Genomic DNA, 17769 nt, shown 5'->3' on the forward strand with positions numbered 1-17769 from the left:
TGATACCCCCGGAGCCTCCCTTTGCAGGGTCCTTTACCTTCTGGGCCTCATTGGTCCTCACCCTTTTTTTATATTTCTGTACTGCTATTTAAGCCATGCATGCGATTGAGTCATTTGGAAGGCAATCGCCCGAGTCGGGGCATTTGAGGTGCATTACAAAATTAGGTAGCGAGATGAATGAATATTATAACTGCATTGCAGCCTTTGTTTCAATCACAAATCAGTGCTGTGGGTTTCAACTTCTAAAGTATATCACTTTCCCAAGTATACCTAGTAGGTACTTGCAAGGTTTGGCTCGTTTCATTCAATTGATGAGAACTATAGGTAGAATTGCAATCCAAGGGTGCCCAACTTTGAAGTGCATTCAAGTGCAGACATCTGGAGCTGGAAAATTTAGCAATCCATATAATAGAAGAGAAAAAAAGCAAAAGGTATCTCATGATATCGGAGCCCCAACGCCGTTAAAAAACAACCACCCGAATAGACGTTAAGATTCATCACTTGTCCAAGCCACTACTTCCACCAGGCAAAGATCTTAATCTCCCAGTTACCTTTAGTAGCCTCAACTAAATCATCCACATTCAATAAATCAACTCCCTCTTGGACAAGAATCCGCCAGATATGATTTCGCAAGCTCCGCGGCCAACTTGGCAAACCCCAATACCGCACCTTAAGGCCATGCTGATGCGCAACTCGCACATGGGTACGAATCAAGTCGATCTGATGCTTCGAGAAATGAAACGGCCAAGGAAACCCGATTGCTGCCTTGAAATCCACAGAAGCGTAAAGGCTATTTGTAGTATTGAACGTATTTGCCGTGATGATATCCGGCATACCAGACAAGCCTTGGCCAAGACCGGTAGGTCCCTTGGCAGAAGAGAAAGATACCAGCTCGTCATCCGAGTTCTCGATATCGACCAACTTGTCCAGTGGCGCATCGAAGAAGATATCACGGTACGTGGAGTTCGCGATAGTCAGATTGAAGGGTGTGTTGCCGGTTCCGACCACGGTGATGGGCCCGGGGACGACCTCGCGCCCATTAAAATGCGTGAGGTATCCCCTGTCTCGCAGAGGGGCGAGCTGCTCGGAGACTGCAGGCCAAGTTGCGACACCGTCGGTTTTGAAATCGATGAGAAGGATCAGCGTTTGCTCGGGGTCTGTGTCGAATACGCCATGCGGGGGCTTGCTGACGAAGCGTTGGAATGGGGTGCTGGGGTTCTGGTTCTCAAGGATGCGGACCAGTGGGTCAATGTACATCGAGCGCAGGGTGCGGCGCGACGTTAAGGAGGTGCTAGTGTGGCCGATGTAGAGCTCGTTGTCGAATAGCCAAACGTCCGCCTCGATGCCGATACAGCCTGCCTGTAAGGCCGAGTAGAGAGGTACGCGGCGCCAGTAGTCATTATGAGAGTGGCAGCCAAATGGAATGATATCACGGGATATGTCGGTGGGCCAGCGAGAGATGTCGTGAGTGTCGATCTGGTCGCCGGTGCGAGCCCAGTTGGGGGCCGCTCGGTCGTACTCGTCAGGAAAGAACGAGAGAACGATACCAAATGTGAGAGAGATGAACTGAATGATGCCTCTGTAGAGAAAAGGTTATGTGGTTAGCGGACCATATAGCTAGAGTACCAATACCAGTAACCTGTAGTATACACTACGTTCCAGGTCCAGATCCAGATCCGGGGAGATCGGATCAATCGGATCGAATTGAATTTATGGCCCGGGGATGGAATAGAACATACAACATGACGAAGAATATGGTTAGCGCCCGCATAAAATGGCGCCAATAGCGCGAGCGACACGATCGCTTTTTGCGTTGCGGGTTCTCTGATAGCAAAGGCAAGTCCTCCTCGTCGTCTTCTCCGTTCCGGTGAGGTGAGAACGAAGGAATGCAGCTCATCGTCTGACGCCACCAGTTGGTGCGGAGCCCCACTTGACCTTGAGGGATGGAGTGAACTTGAACGTTTGCTTTGTTCACATTGGGATTTGGGGAATCTGTATAGGTCTCGTAGGGTACCTCCAGTAGATCCTCGGAAGGCCCACGGGATGTTTGTCCACCCTGAGGCCGACATGAGGCCGCCATTACCGTAGAGTAGAAAGGTGAAGCTGGGAGGCCAACAGAAGAAGAATTGTAGCTTCATTGGGGGTTGTTATATTCTCTTGCTCTTTCATTAGCGCGAACTAACTGATCAACCTTGGTTTCTTTTTTTTTTTTTTTTTTGGTAGTAACCAAGACTGGAGGCGGACAACCCCCAATGGGTCCAGCCATGTTGCGTCAAAGACCATATTGATTGGACGAAGACAGTGGAACATACATAGTATGCACCCTGAATTTTGACTGCCAACGAGAGTTTGTTTTCGTTAGCCATCAGGTACGTTTAGGTTGTCCCTTAGATGGCCTAGACTTATCATAGGCTATCACCAGAGGTAAAAACCTTGGACTTTAAGTGGTTGCAAGTACATCATGCGTAAAAGTATAAATAGGAAAATATCGGCAGATCTGTTATTGGCGCTTTATATACAACGAATGCTATGATCCCAAACACCCACGGGTTCCACAAAAGCACACGGGACCCGTTCTTTTTTTGTTGTTGGAGAAAGCAGAAAGGAAAAAAAAGACGAAACAAGATTTGGTACACTCTACTCCTGAAGAGACTTGACGTAGGCCGCTGCCCGCGCCTTGATGTCCTCGACGATCTTTTCGTTACCGCTGGCAGAAGCCAGGATCTCCTCATAAGTAAGCCACTTCTTGAACAGGAACTTGGCCTGTTTGGGCTTGAGCTTCTTGCTAGCGTCCACGCTGATGACACCCTTCTTGTTCTGCAGTCCAAGGACACGCTCGAATAGACGGCGGACTTGCTCCGCATCACCGGCACTGATTTCCAGATCCAGAAGCACGTTCCACAAGTCAATGCGCTTGGGGAATGAGGACAGAAGACCTTCAAACACGGTGCGACCACGCTCCGGGTCACCGTTGGCGGACCGGAATTCCAGTTGTGCAAATTTGGAGGTGGTTTCAATGTGTGTGTGCGGGGGAAGTGATTGCAGGGCACGTCCGAGAAGACCGCGGCCACGATCGGGGACGGCTAAAGTGTCGAAGAGGAAGGTGGCGTAGTTGAGGAAGAACTTGGGAGACTGGTTTGAAATCTTCTTCTTCATGGCAGTTCGGAAGAGATCATCCGCTTTCTGTAGGAAACGATTAGTACGGAGCGAGAATTTATTGGGAGAAGTTTTGTGTAAGAAAATGCATACCTCGTTCTTTCCGGACTGGATGTAGATGCTGATCATGCGCTCGTAGATCTCTTCGGGATCGTTGAACTGGCATGCGCGCTTGAACACCTCCTCGAGGCTATCGTCATCGCCGTATGTGTTTTCCATGTTCAGCAAGGCCACCCAGATGTTCAACTTCTCGGAATCCTGACCCATGGTGATGGTACGGAGGGCACGCTCGGCAATGGTGCGGGCCTTTTCGACCTCACCCAACTCGAGCTGGAATGCCATGTACTGCAGCCACAAGAGCGAGGAGTCGGATTCACCAAGAAGAAGACGCTCGTAGTCAGCAACGGTCTGTGGGCCGTTGGCATCCAAATCGCCGGTACGATCAACCTGGATCTCAGCCTTACGGTTCTTCTTCTTCTTCTTCTTGGAGCCTTCGTCATCGCTGTCAATGACAGCAGTCTCGGTTGCCTCCTGAGCATTGCCATTCCAGTCGAAACCAGAAGCACCAAGTCCACCGACCTTGGAAGGCTTGGTACCGGTCATAGCAACATCGTCGTCGCTCTCATCATCCTCATCCTCGTCCTCATCCTCATCCTCATCACTATCCTCGTCAACATCCACACCTCCCATGGAGATGTCATCATCGTCACTGGCATCCTCTCCAAGCTCGACGCCGCCGAGGCCATCTTCGCTCATTTCCTCATCTTCGCTATCCTCATCCTGGAAGTGGGAGGCCTTGAGAGAGAAGGAGACCTTTCCTTGCTCGAGATCGATCTTGATGACCTTGGCCTTGACAGCATCACCTGCATCGTACAGCTTACGGGCATCTTGAATGCGCTTGTCGGCCATCTCGCTGCGGTGACAAAGACCGCTGACGTTCTTGGATCCATCCACAACAATGAATGCACCAAACTCCTCAACCTTGCGAACCTTTCCGGTAACAACTTGGCCGACCTTAAGATCCTGGAGAGTGATCAAGGCCTTGAAGTTAGGGTCCAAGACGGACTCCTTCAAGCTCATCTGCAGCTTACCCTGCTCGGCATCGGCCACGGTAACACGGCCCTTGACAAGCTGATCCACTTGGAAGGAATCCTTCCATTCCTTGAGGTAAGAATCAGAGAGGTCAGAGACACGAACGTAGGCAGTGACATCCTGGCCAACAGCGACAAACAGACCAGAATCGGCAACGCGCTTGACAAAACCTCGAACAACATCATTAGGCTTGAGGTCCTTGATAGAAGAGATCTCACGATCTTGAACGGAGAGAGACGAGCTCATGACCTTGGAAGGGCGAAGTGACAGGTTGATCTTCTTGTGGGACTTGTCGACAGCAACAACGCAAGCCCGCAGAACCTCGTTCTTTTGGTGCAAAGTTGGATTGGCCTTGGAGTAATCATCGGCCAGATCGAGCATGTTGACAGCACCAACAAGTGCATCATTAAGCTGCATAATCAACTGCTTCTCAGTCACCTTGGTGACGCGACCAGGCAAGATCATGCCGACAGAGATGTCATCGAAGGTAAGCTTATCAATGCCCTGCTTGGCAGAAAGATCCAAGTGACCCTTATCGGCGTTGACAGCCGTGACTTGGACCTTCAGTGCGGATCCAATGGGGAAGTTCTTCTCGACATCTGTCAGAAGAGACAAATCATCTGACGCATCCATGAAACGAAGTCTGCCCCGAACATTGGGGGAGAGGTTAATCCAGAGGCTGTCCTCGGCAACGTTGTTGACGAAGCCCATCCATGATGATCCAACTTTGACTTGATCCATGTTCAAAAGCTCGGGGTTGGCAGCTTTGAGGAAGCTAGGCTTAAGGGAGAGCTCGTAGACAGGGTACTTGCCACTGCGGTGAGAGATAGGAAGGAACTTGTGGTTGCGTGCATCATGGACACCCAAGATTTTAGCAGACAGCTCCTGCTTGGCCTTGAAAAACCGAAGGGGTTGTTTCCGATCCTTGATATCATCCCACTTGTCGAAGACCTCAGACACGTCGATACGGCCGTGGATGTTATCTGCAAGCTGAACATTGACCTGGGTCGATTTGATAGAGATGACCTTGCATTTGACAAGTCTGCCAAAGGTGAGGTCGGAAAGTGTCTTGACAGAATCATCGACTGCGTTCGCGAGAGCATTATCGGGCTGATTGAGAGTCTTGGTCTTCTTAGAAGACTCAACAGGGGCCTCGGCGGACTTCTGGCTCAAGATGAAACGCTGGACGTCATTTTCGACAGAGTGAACTGTCACTGAAATGGTCTGGCCCTTGGATAGACCAAACTCGGCCTGAGAAAGGTTGGCTTCTTCAATCAGACGCTTGGGGACAAGACCAGTCAGACCACCCAGGAATTCGATGAACAATCCAGCAGGGGTGATGTTACGGACAAATCCGGTAACAGCTGCGCCCTCTTGAAGATCAGTGAACTGGCTGGGCATGGACTTTGACTTGGCAGCCTTCTTGAGGCTGGCTCTGGCGGTGACTTGGATAAGACGGTGGGCACGCTTGATGTCAAGAACCATAAGATCGTTCAACTTCTGGCCTACACGAATCTTCGACAAAGTAGAGCTCTGCTTGGATGGCGAGCCGTCAATGATGTGCTGCACGTCCAGACGAGCCACAAGTCCGGATTCATCGAGCTTGAGGAGGAGATCATCGTTGGTCTTCTCAAAGACAGTTCCAGCAATGAGCAGACCGGGGTGGATATCTTCAAAAGCCTTGCGGTATTTGTCAGTGAAAGTAGATGGGTCCTTGCAGGAGACTGCAAGTCTACCCTGGGATGCATCCACGCTCAAGGCGTGCACATTGACAACCTGACCAAGCTTGAAATGCTGAGCGGGGTCCTTAATGTAGGCCTCGCTCATTTCGGACACAGGAAGGAAACCACGGATGGTACCGTAGAACTGAACGACAGCACCGTGAGTCTGGAGGTTGACAATGGTTCCGGGGGACTGAGCACCGGCCAGGATGTCCTTGTAGTCTTTCCAGATAGCGGACTCGCTGTTGAGCAGACTCTTCTTGAGTGTCAACCGAATTTGGCGTTTCTCCAAGTTGACGGACAAGATTCTCGCAGAGATCTTCATACCCTCACGGAACTTCTTCTCCGGGAACTGGAGCTGAGAGTCTGCAAAGTGCATCGAGGGAACAAGGCCGGAAATACCATCTGCAAGGCCAACAATCAAACCGTCCATGCCAGTAGGTCCAATCAAGATCTTGTCGACCTTACCCTTAACGATGGCACCGACAGTAACATCTTCAAGGCGGAGGAAAGGCTGTTCAATAACTGTCTTCTCAAAAGAGAGAAGGTAAAGGTTGTCCAGGGTGTTGTAACCGACAATACGGGCTTCGTGAGTAGCACCGACCTGGAACGCACCTTCATCATCCGAGATCGACTCGACTTTACCATCTGAAAGTCGGGAGATGTGAACGAAACCAATGTGCTTGGTTTCGCCGATCTGGACGTAAACACCCATGCCAGGGTCCACCTTGATGACCTTGGCTTCCGGGACGATTGCGGAGATAGCAGGTGCCTCGGTAGATGAACCAGGGCCATAAGACTCAGAGGAGAGCTTGAGAACGTGGTCCAGGATAGAAAAGCCAACCTTGAAAGGCTCAGCAGACGGGAAGGTTGAGATAATACGACCCTTGATCTTGGCTCCGATCTTATACTTCCGGACCAGGTCAACCTTTCCATCGTTGGCACCGGATTGAACCAGGTCAACGGTAGCATCGAGCATACCCATGATCTTTCCCATCAAGCCGCTCTCAGTGACCTCGGTCAAAAGGATCTCAGCAGCGACACCAGGAAGGAAAGAGCCGATTGTGGGAGCGGCGCTGAGGAAGTGGGACTTCTTGATAGAAGCGGCGGACTGAAGGTTGGTAGAAAGCTTGATGACATTGCCGCTGGAATTTTGGCCAGTGACCATGCACAGGTAGACTGAACCTTCTTTAATACTGTGATAATCCACGCGAGGGTCGACTTCCTTCGAGGACATGAAACCCTTAAGCTCCGCACCCTCAATTCCAAGGTCCATAACCAGACCGTGGTCCTCCACACTGACAACAGAGGCCTGAATAGCTGTGTCAACCACCAAATCAGATTTGGACAGACCGGTGTTTGCCTGTTTGGGATCAATCGAGAGCTCGAGACGCTTCTTGCTGCGAACACCGGCCTCGGCGGCCTCGGTGCCAGTGGAAATAACGTAGGTACGAATGTACTGTCCGATGTAGAAGTAGTCCTTGAGATCGATAGAGTCTTCGTCTGAGCTGTCCTCGTCGTCGCTTCCTTCATCATTGAGCAACTTCTCGATCTTATCATCCAAGACCTTCGAGATGGAGGTGAGAGGGACGAAGCCAACAAGACCGTTTGGTAGAGAGACTGCGAGTTCGTGGGTGCTGATGCTTGTGATTTGACCAAGGATCATGGATCCAGCCGCAATGCGCTGTAAAAGTGAGCGATGTGATTTCCTCCTCCGGCTTTGTAGGATAGATTTGCAAATACCTTAAAACTAAGGGACTCAATGCGAGCAACCTTCTCTGCAGTTTCCTTATCATCGGACTTCTTGCCCTTGGTCTTCTTCTTGCGGGACTTCTTGGCGGGGGCTGTGGTGTCTTCATCCTCCATATCAACGTCGTCTTCATCCTCATCGTCGTTTTCGTCGTCATGTTGGCGGGTGGGTTTCTTGGGACCCTTGGAGCCCTTTTGTTCAAATAGGACATCCTTGGTAGCCTGGATCTGAATTTGTTTGCGCTCCAATGGGGTTAAAACGCTAGCACCACCACGGGGGAAAGATGGTTCATCATCACGCAGAATGGAGAGCTCCGAAGCCTTCGGGGCGGTATCCTTGGGCTTCTGGTCCTTGAACTCCTCTGCTCCGACCTTGGCGCGCTTTTGGGGCTGACGGGCAGCCGTTTCTTCGGGGGCATTCCCCTTGCGCTTTATCGGCGCCATTGTGGTAAGGCAAGACCGATTTGTATACGGTTGAGAAATCTCGATGTATCGCAAAGGAAAAAAAATCGAAAAATCCGATTCTGCGCGGCAGAATAACTAGCGGTGAGCGGGAGTGGGGACCGCCTTTTGTACTTTGGTGAGACTACCAAGTCTGGATGGTTGTGGTTCAAGCCTTGGAATTGGAAACCTTGGAACTTCAAGTTACGAACTATGCATGTCAATACTAACATTGCCAAAGTCATGGCCTCGGATTACATTAGCTTTAGTTTCTGGCAATACCTTCATTGATGCATTTTTATTTTTATTTTTATCTTTATTTTTGTTTTTATAAATTTTATTTTCTAAGCAGCTTCTGTGTTGATGTACTGTTTATTCACGCGTTAGAATATTGACTATGGTATAGCTTTGTACTATTAAGTATAAAGCTCAGTTTATTAGAAGGAAAAAAGTCTTTCTGGTTACGATGACCATAACGCAAAGTCTCAAAAACATTGAAGACAGCTCACTCAAATGTACAAAAGATTGTCCTCGAAGCGTCCCAAACGGGTTTAATTACAGTGTCCGAAATGCCCGACATACGCGCTCTCCGTCACGTCCTCGCGCAAAAACACGACCCGCTTCCCATCTTACCCCCTTCGGATGAACATTTTCCTCCTCCCAACCCTATTTCGCCTTTCCATCACTGCTCTCCATCGCCCATGCACACAATGGTTGGGGTTTCTGGACTGCCTGAAGTCCCCCAATCCGAACCTATTCTGCCAACTTCGCAGCGAGAATCTCGTTATGAAATCCCATCCTCCCCACCATCTGTTGCATCCGATCTAGGCAGTGGACGCAAACTTCGGAAGCCTCCCACCGTCACACCTCGATCCTTCAGGCGCTTCTTTACCCCACGGTCCCTGCTGAATAGTGGAAGCAATGCTAGCGTCAAGACAAGTCGTCAGGCCCTGCGGGTGTTGAATTCCCCAGCCGTCAACCGCCTCGGTCCCGCTTTTACTCGATCACCCGATGGCCGCCCTAGAAGCCCTTTTGAAGGACTTCCAGAGGAGACTTTTCGCACACCAAGCCGAAAAAGAAAACATTCTTTCTCTTCGGTTGCTTCCCCGCTGCAATCATCGCCGCTTAAAAAAGTCCGTGTGCGATCTCCGGCGGAAATCCGGGATATTGATCTGATTCAAGGAATTTATGACGAACCAAGCTCTCCGCCGAGTCCCCCGAAACGTCGACCAGTCTCACCGGTTACCCGCTCGCGAGTATTAGAGACATCTGGATCCTTTTTCATGCGATCGCTGCAGGGAGGTCGATCTAATCGTCTCACTATCCGATCCACTGCCGGAGCAGGTTTGTTATTTGTGCATTTCATGGAATTATATGTGGGCCTAACATGTCAACAGGATGGCAAGATGCTACCTCAAACTTTTATACACGCCCAGAAGACCGTTACGCCTGTACTAGTAATGTTACAGATGGAAACACGGCACTGCCTTTTTGCAATGCTTCCTGTAATAGTGAGTATTTCCAAGCCTTGGTCCCTACCTCCCGCAGTAGCTAGAACGACTTCTAACATTTCATAAGCAAACTCGCTGGTGGCTGTAGGTGATGAAGAGGGAGGTGTACGATTGCTTGACTCATCAAAAGACGACGAGCGTGGGTTCTCCAGCGCATATCTTAAATTTCGCCCTCATATGAATTCGATCATGGACTTGGAGTTCTCCTCCGATGACTCTTTGCTGGCTACAGCCTCTGGAGACCAAACGTCCATGATCATCGATATGACTACGCAACGTCCAATCCATTGCTTGTCCAACCACTCGTCTTCAGTAAAGCGAGTTCAATTCCAGCCAGGCGCCAACAACAAAGTTCTCGCCACCTGTAGTCGCGATGGAAATGTCAACATTTGGGATCTTCGCTGCAAAGGCTTTGAGCGTCCTTCATTACAGGTTCGGTGCTCACTGGAGTCAGAGGCAGAAAACCCGGCGACGCCAGCTCCCCCCAAAATGACATATCCTCAAGTTCTCAACACCATCCATGGTGCTCATGCGTATACAGCGCCTCCAAAACCAGCCATGGACAAGACCGAGCCGCCCTCCCTTGGTCGGTCAGACATTACCGTTACATCCTTGGCCTTCCTTCCCACTGGACAAGAAAATCTTTTTGTCACCGCATCCGAGGCTAGTGCGAGTGTTCGACTTTGGGACTTGCGAACTGCTCACAACAACCGCCGTGGTCGACCTGTTCTCCCATTGTCCACAACCCGGGAACCCGACAGCCATCTCAAGTATCGACGTTTTGGTCTTACTTCCATCACACTCGGAGGTGATGGTGCACGACTGTATACTCTTTGTCGAGATGGCACCGTCTATGCATACTCGACTTCCCATCTGGTGCTTGGACATGCACCGGAGCTTTCTCTCAATAACGACCGCCCTCGCCGCTCTGGTGGCTCTGACAAAGAAGGCCTTGGTCCTTTGTATGGATTCCGCCACCCTCGTCTCCAGGTTGCTTCTTTCTATGTCAAGCTTGCATTGCGCAAAGCGGCCAATGACCATCAAGAGATGCTAGCAGTCGGTAGCAGTGACCATTGCCCGGTACTTTTCCCTACTGATGAACGATTCTTTCACCCCACTATCAAGTCTTACCCCGAGGACGATCTTCCTGCCCCTGGATTGTTATTCACTTCTCGATCGGCGCTTCAGCGCTCCAACTTAGGTCTTGGTCTGTCTGGGCGGTTAGAGGATACAATCCCTATCCAGAAATCCGGTACCGCTCTGGTTGAGGGCCATGAGAAAGAGGTTACTGGAGTATCATGGACTGTTGGCGGTGAACTCATCACCGTCAGCGACGATTACAGTGCCCGGTGCTGGCGTGAAGGACCCGAGGCTCGTGAACTTCGCAACAATGGTGATACCGAGGGTCGCCGCTGGCAATGTGGCTGGGCTAATACGAAAGACTCATATGACGACGAAGATGAATGATTTCTGTGATTTCCTTATGTTCAACCCACATTTCCATGGCGTTATGACTCCAGTGTGTTTTATTGTGGGCATATTCTTGGCGCTTTTCCTGTATGCATTTCATTTTTAGCGATCATACCCGTCTGCATTTTGTTGCATTTTTGTTGCATTTCTAGGGGGTTGTTGTCGGACTATCTTACCTTTTAATTGCGGTGTCGAAGGTTTGACAATTATTTGTGACATCATTTTTTGATTGCAATGGTATTCTGTGTCCCGAATTGTCGAAATTCCGATTCTCTATTAGACTCCTGCTACACAACATGTAAACCCATCACCATAACATTGTGATGGTTGAACAATCTCTAGAACGTGTGAATGGGGATTGAAGTTATACTAGCAACTTGGACCATAGTAGGTTGCGATAAGAGATTGATTAGCTGATAAGCAAATTGACCACCGAAAAAAAAGTTCCATTCAGCGACTAAGACTCCTCCACACTCCACACCATCAGCAATCATGCCTCACAAACATAAGAGACGCGAGCACGATGCCTCGTTCGTACTGCCCTATTTCTCACCTCTCAAATATAGATCTAACATCCCACCCCCCAATCTAGGCAATTCGATCTCCCACCTTCCATGATCGCAAAGTCACTTCCAGTGCGCGAGCAAGGACCCAAGATGAACAAGACCTTCAAGAAGGGCGCAAAACCGACACCGAAGCCAAACAATGGTCAGAAGCTGCCATCAGGCCCGGCAACCTTCCGCCGCAAGGGCACAATGGAAGATGACACACCGAAAGCCTTCCAACGCTTAATGCAGTTCCGAACAACCGGCCGACGAGCACCTTCCGGCCTGGAAACCGGCGAGAAGAAGGAGAACAAGAAGCGCAAGCGTGAGGAAAACGCAGATGCCAAGAACGGACCTCAGAAGAAAACGGCTTCGACAGTCTCCGAGCAGCAGGCTGCCTCCAGTGCCACCGACGCCAAGAAGACTATGCCGAAGATTCTACCTGGCGAAAAATTAGCGGATTTCGCAGCGCGCGTTGATCGTTCGCTCCCACTTTCGGAAATGACCAAGTCAGCCAAGTCCGGTGTGCCGGGTATGCGTAACCACAAGATTACGAAGCACGAGAAGCATCTCCGCCGACTGCAAGAGGGGTGGCGGAAGGACGAGGCCAAGCTGAAGGAGAAGGAGCAGGCCGAGCGCGAGGAGCGAGAATTCGAGATGGGTGACCAATTAGAGCTGCTGAATGAGTGGGAACGTGAGATGCGGGGTGGAAAGAAGAAGAAGAACGTTGTGAAGAAGAAAGCCGGTGATGCGGGTAGTGATGATGATGACCCGGACCCGTGGGCTAAGCTGAAGAAGCGCGACAAGGAACGTCAAACTAATCCGTTTGAGGTTGCCCACGCGCCACCAACCCTAGCGAAGCCAAGAGAGATCTTCAAGATCCGTGGTGGTGCTAAGGTGGATGTTGCCAATGTTCCCAATGCTGTGGGAAGTTTGAGGCGGCGAGAAGAGCTGGCTGGGGAGAGAAGAAATATCGTTGAGGAGTACCGTCGCTTGATGGCCGAAAGACGGGGGAATTGAAGGCGTTGAACCTACTATAACTCTGTTGATCTCATATAAAATAACCCCTTGTTGATATTGTTACACATAAATGTCATTTCATTCTCCTCAATACTACTAGTATGTACTATATACCGCCATACATAGTACGGATTCAATGTTATCTACCCTTCTTTTGGGAGAAGCTCCCCAGAAGAACCTTGGAATACATAAAACCTCTCTAATGCCATCAATGGATGCAACCCCGAAGAGCCAAGATTTAATGTTGTCTAGTACTAGTATGGTTTGTGCGAATAAAAAAACCAAATAATATGCAGCCGCAGCGGAATCACTCATCATTCCACTTACGATTTATTTCTATGTAACATTCGATTACTGCCTTTTTTTGTTTCGTAGAGATACCGTCATAGTCAAAAACGTATCAAATCTAGTGACCGTGGCCGTCATCCTGCGGCTGCTCGGGGTCCAACTTGATGATAGTGTCAATACGCATAATGGCAATGCAGGCCTCAACAGCAGACTTCAGCTGCTTGACCTTGCTCATGCTGGGCTCCAAAACACCGGCCTTGAGAGTGTCGTGAACGCGTCCCTTGGTCAAATCCAAACCGTAGTTGCGGTATGTCTTCTTCTTGGCAATGGCCTTCTCTTCCTCGTTGGCATCACCATCCTGCACACGCTGTGACAGGGCGTGGCGGACACGAAGCTGTGCGACCAACTCGGAGGAGTCCTTAGCGGCGTTCACGGCCAGAGTCTTGGGAATAACAAGCAAAGACTGGGCGAACTCGCCGATGGCAAGTTGCTCGCGAGAGCCCTGAAAACAGAGTTAGAAAATTGGGCTTGAATCATAGAATAGAAAAGAATGATACATACCACTGTGACGGCAAATTCCTCCAAGTAGATGTGGAGGGCTGTTTCCACGGCACCACCACCAGGCACAATGCTGCCACTCTCCAGAGTTCGCTTAACAGCGCAGAGAGTATCGTGAACAGAGCGCTCCATCTCATCCAAGCTGTACTCGTTAGCACCGCGGAGGATGATAGAGGCGGAAGAGTGGACCTTGGTGCCCTTGACCAGGATGCACTCGTCATCCGAGATACGCTCTTGCACAACCTCCTCTGCGCTACCGAGGTTGGATGCCTCGAACTTCTCATCACCGTTCAAGTCAGACAGGGAGCTGACAAGGGTAGCACCAGTAGCCTTGGCAATGCGGCGGAGATCCTCCTTCTTGCAGCGGCGAACAGCCATAGCTCCCTTCTCAACGAACAGCTTCAGAACCATATCGTCAATACCCTTGGTTGTGAGAACGACATTGGCACCTGACTTCAGAATCATCTCAACACGCTCCAGAACAATACCGGCCTCACGCTCGCGAATCTTCTCCAACTGATCAGGGTCCTCAACTGTGATCTGGACACCAAGCTTCATGCGCTCCTTCTGCAAGTTCATGTCCAGACAAGCAATCTTGGCATCTGTGACACGGGTGGTCATGGCCTGCGAGGCAACAGTGCAGTTCAGGGCGTATCCATTGACCAAAACTGACTCAAGACCACTCTTTCCGTGGGCCTTAAGCAAGTTCACGGCCTTGACAGGGTATTTGACCTCGCCTCTCTGGTTTGTCGACTTCACCTGCAGCATGGCGTCCACGCACATGTTCGCAAAGAAATCCGAGTCGGAACCAATGATCTTGCTGGACATCGAGGTCTTAGCAATGCTGATCAAGCTGTCTCTGCCCAGGTTCTCCACATTTGTTGACACATTCTCGTTCATGTACTTCACAGCCTCCCGAAGCGCAAGGCGGTATCCGTTGATAATCGTGGTAGGGTGTATCCGGTTCTTCATCAACTCGTTACCTCTTCGCAGGAGCTCGGAAGCAATTAGGACAACGGAAGTAGTTCCATCTCCAACCTATAAGAAGCCCGTCAGTAAAGAAGCTTTGAAATATTAAACATTAAAACACGGAGCTCGTACCTCCTTATCCTGCTGCTGGGCGAGATCGACAAGGATCTTGCCCGCAGGGTGCTCAATATCCAGCAAAGACAGAATGGTAGCGCCGTCGTTTGTCACGGTCACATCCTATATCGCAGAAAGTAGTGTTAGAAGCTGCAACTCGGCTCTGCGGGGGAAGTCCAGTGTTCCATACCCCTATGTCGTCCACCATCATCTTGTCCAATCCCGAAGGACCGAAAGAGCTCTTGATGACATTTGAAATAGCCTGAGTCGCGAGAACTGCACAAATTCCAGTCAGTATACTTGATTGCATTGAGATACACGATCCAACATACCATTCTGCTCCCGAACATCGGCACCGGTGATTTTCTGACCACCCAAGACTGTGTGCGAGATATGTTAGTCGAGTTCAGCTTCAATTTCCAGGGGCCAAAAGCACTGACAGAGAGTGTCCGCATTCCGCGGGGCCTCGAAGATGCCTGCCATGGCGAATTCAAGATATTAATAGAGTAAAGTGGGATGGCGAAGCTCTCTTGTCGGAGACGGGGGGTTTTGGTTGAGTTGACGCTAAAAGTTCTGCCGAAGCGGTGTCGATGATACATCCCACTTTGAGATTTAGAGTCATACATATTTTATATTTACCGCCTGTTCTCGCGCATTCGTCTGCAATTTTTTTTTTCTGAATTCCTTGCCAGGCGTTCATTAGCAATCACCATGGCTGACCAAAACCCAGTCGACGCAGCCACCCCCGGTGCTGCTGCCCCCCAGACTCTGCCTGATCGCACTCAACCCCCCGCCGATAACGCGAACGAGTCTAAGAATGCCGCCAAAAAGGCCGCCAAGGCTGCTAAGATGGCCGCAGACAAGGCTGCTAAGGCCGCGAACAAGGGAAATGCAAAGCAGGAGCCCAAGAAGGCCCCCAAGAAGAAGGTTGAGGGTGCTGCTTTGATTGGAATTGACGTCTCGAAGGAGGAGGATTTCCCCACATGGTACTCTCAGGTACTATACCGGATATGAACATTATACTCGCATGGATATGTTCTAAGTACATTATAGGTCCTCACCAAGGGTGATATGCTTGACTACTATGATGTTTCTGGCTGCTTCATTCTGAAGGTATGTTTATTAGTCTTCGTTTACACCTTTAAAGGTATTCAATCACTAACGCACATTTGTGCCCTCTAGCCCGCTTCATACTTCATCTGGGAGGAAATTCAGAACTACTTCAACCTGCGCATTAAGAAGATGGGTGTCAAGAACTGCTCTTTCCCTCTCTTTGTATCTGAGGATGTGTTGCAGCGTGAGAAGGATCACATTGAGGGTTTCGCTGCCGAGGTCGCCTGGGTAACCCATGCGTATGGATCCCAACCTCCCAATTGGATGGTATATTGATTATCTGACTTGATTATCTTAGTGGATCTACCCCTCTCGAGAAGAAGATCGCCATTCGTCCCACCTCGGAGACCGTTATGTACCCCTACTACGCTAAGTGGATTCGCAGCCACCGTGACCTGCCCCTGCGCCTGAACCAGTGGAACTCCGTCGTGCGATGGGAGTTCAAGAACCCCCAGCCTTTCTTGCGCACCCGTGAGTTCCTGTGGCAGGAGGGCCACACCGCTCACTTGACCGAGGCCGCTGCCCGTGAGGAGGTGCTCCAGATTCTCGACTGGTACTCTGACATCTACTCCGAGCTCCTCGCCGTCCCCGTCGTCAAGGGTCAGAAGACTGAGCGTGAGAAGTTTGCTGGAGGCCTCTACACCACTACTGTGGAAGGATACATCCCTGCCACTGGTCGTGGTATTCAGGGTGGTACTTCCCACGGTCTGGGCCAGAACTTCAGTAAGATGTTCAACATCACCGTGGAGGACCCCTCCGCCAAGCCCGACGAGAAGAAGCCTGCCCTCAATGTCTGGCAGAACTCTTGGGGTCTGTCTACCCGTACTCTGGGTGTCATGGTCATGATTCACAGTGACAACAAGGGTCTTGTTCTGCCCCCTCGCATTGCGGAGACCCAGGTTGTCATTGTCCCCGTTGGCATCACCGCCAAGACCTCCGATGAGGAGCGCGAGAAGCTCAATGCTGAGGTTGACGGCCTTGCTGCCGTCCTTGAGGCTGCTGGTGTCCGTGTCGAGAGCGACAAGCGCACCGAGTACTCCCCCGGCTGGAAGTTCAACCAGTACGAGCTCCGCGGTGTTCCTCTGCGCCTTGAGTTTGGCCCTGGCGAGTCTGCCGGTCACTTTGTCACCGCTGCCCGCCGTGACGTTCCTGGAAAGGATGGCAAGAGCTCTATCCCCATTCCTGAGCTGGCTACCGCCGTCCCTGCTCTCCTGGAAACCATCCACAAGGATCTTTACACTCGTGCCGAGGCCACCTTCGCTGCCCACCGCAAGCAGATCACTAACTGGGACGAGTTTGTTCCCGAATTGAACAAGAAGAACCTTCTCATCGTCCCCTCGTGTTTGACTGAGGAGTGTGAGGACCAGATCAAGGACATGAGTGCCCGCAAGGCTGAGGAGGACTCTGGTGAAGCCGAGGACTCCAAGGCTCCCAGCATGGGTGCCAAGTCGCTCTGCATTCCCTTCGAACAGCCCGCTGGAGAGCTTGGTGCCTGTATCAACCCCAAGTGCCAGAAGCCCGCTGAGAAGTGGTGCATGTTCGGCCGTGAGTTTTCCACCTACCCTTGCAGAATTTACACATTGACTAACCGCTTATATAGGTTCCTACTAAACGGTTTGATTACACGCTTAACTTGCATGCGAGGAGTCAACTCCACCTCTTACCAGGGGCGAGGTTGCAGTCATCGCTTCTCATTGTGACCAGATGACATCCATATCACAGAAAAAGCATAAAAAATTATGCTCTTTGTTATGTTCGGGGGCTCAGATTACATCCATAAGATATCTTGAGATTTATGGCATTATTGTGGAGTTGGGAACGGGGTTGAACTGGAGGCATGTGGCCGGTCGGAATGAGTCTATGAGAGGGAATGAGTGATGTCTTTCATATTTTCTTACATTTCAATTTTTTAAAAAAAAACTCAATCAAAAAATTTAAAACTGAATCCAGAGGGTCACACAGCATGGTCAACTACAAGTAAGATGATCTAAACCTGATCAGATTAGGTATGGAGTAAAATGT

At 50.4% G+C, this 17769-nt stretch overlaps 5 protein-coding genes across 5 annotated transcripts; 3 read left to right on the plus strand and 2 right to left on the minus strand.

The window, feature by feature from the left end:
* Nucleotides 1-513: 513 nt before the first annotated feature.
* On the minus strand, nt 514-8162 carry N7466_002045 (putative rRNA biogenesis protein RRP5; the record flags this gene model as incomplete). Its single annotated transcript, XM_057161443.1, has 4 exons — nt 514-1566; nt 2659-3183; nt 3250-7653; nt 7713-8162. 4 exons carry the CDS (start codon nt 8160-8162, stop codon nt 514-516), a joined length of 6432 nt encoding a protein of 2143 aa, XP_057024728.1.
* A 566-nt stretch (nt 8163-8728) lies between these two features.
* Nucleotides 8729-11137, plus strand: N7466_002046 (uncharacterized protein; the record flags this gene model as incomplete). Its single annotated transcript, XM_057161444.1, has 3 exons — nt 8729-9503; nt 9557-9670; nt 9738-11137. 3 exons carry the CDS (start codon nt 8729-8731, stop codon nt 11135-11137), a joined length of 2289 nt encoding a protein of 762 aa, XP_057024729.1.
* A 495-nt stretch (nt 11138-11632) lies between these two features.
* On the plus strand, nt 11633-12705 carry N7466_002047 (uncharacterized protein; the record flags this gene model as incomplete). Its single annotated transcript, XM_057161445.1, has 2 exons — nt 11633-11670; nt 11733-12705. The coding sequence occupies 2 exons, from the start codon at nt 11633-11635 to the stop codon at nt 12703-12705; spliced, it is 1011 nt and encodes a 336-aa protein (XP_057024730.1).
* A 406-nt stretch (nt 12706-13111) lies between these two features.
* N7466_002048 (chaperonin-containing T-complex alpha subunit TCP1) lies at nt 13112-15117 on the minus strand (the record flags this gene model as incomplete). The annotated part of the gene is made up of 6 exons (XM_057161446.1): nt 13112-13495; nt 13555-14589; nt 14653-14757; nt 14825-14910; nt 14967-15014; nt 15075-15117. 6 exons carry the CDS (start codon nt 15115-15117, stop codon nt 13112-13114), a joined length of 1701 nt encoding a protein of 566 aa, XP_057024731.1.
* A 228-nt stretch (nt 15118-15345) lies between these two features.
* Nucleotides 15346-17358, plus strand: N7466_002049 (proline--tRNA ligase; the record flags this gene model as incomplete). The annotated part of the gene is made up of 5 exons (XM_057161447.1): nt 15346-15630; nt 15688-15747; nt 15817-15986; nt 16046-17292; nt 17348-17358. 5 exons carry the CDS (start codon nt 15346-15348, stop codon nt 17356-17358), a joined length of 1773 nt encoding a protein of 590 aa, XP_057024732.1.
* Between the last annotated feature and the right edge of the window lie 411 nt (nt 17359-17769).

This window comes from Penicillium verhagenii (assembly GCF_028828195.1).
Source record: "Penicillium verhagenii strain IBT 33310 chromosome Unknown utg000003l_segment0_segment0, whole genome shotgun sequence".
In the NCBI taxonomy this organism is placed as follows: domain Eukaryota; kingdom Fungi; phylum Ascomycota; class Eurotiomycetes; order Eurotiales; family Aspergillaceae; genus Penicillium; species Penicillium verhagenii.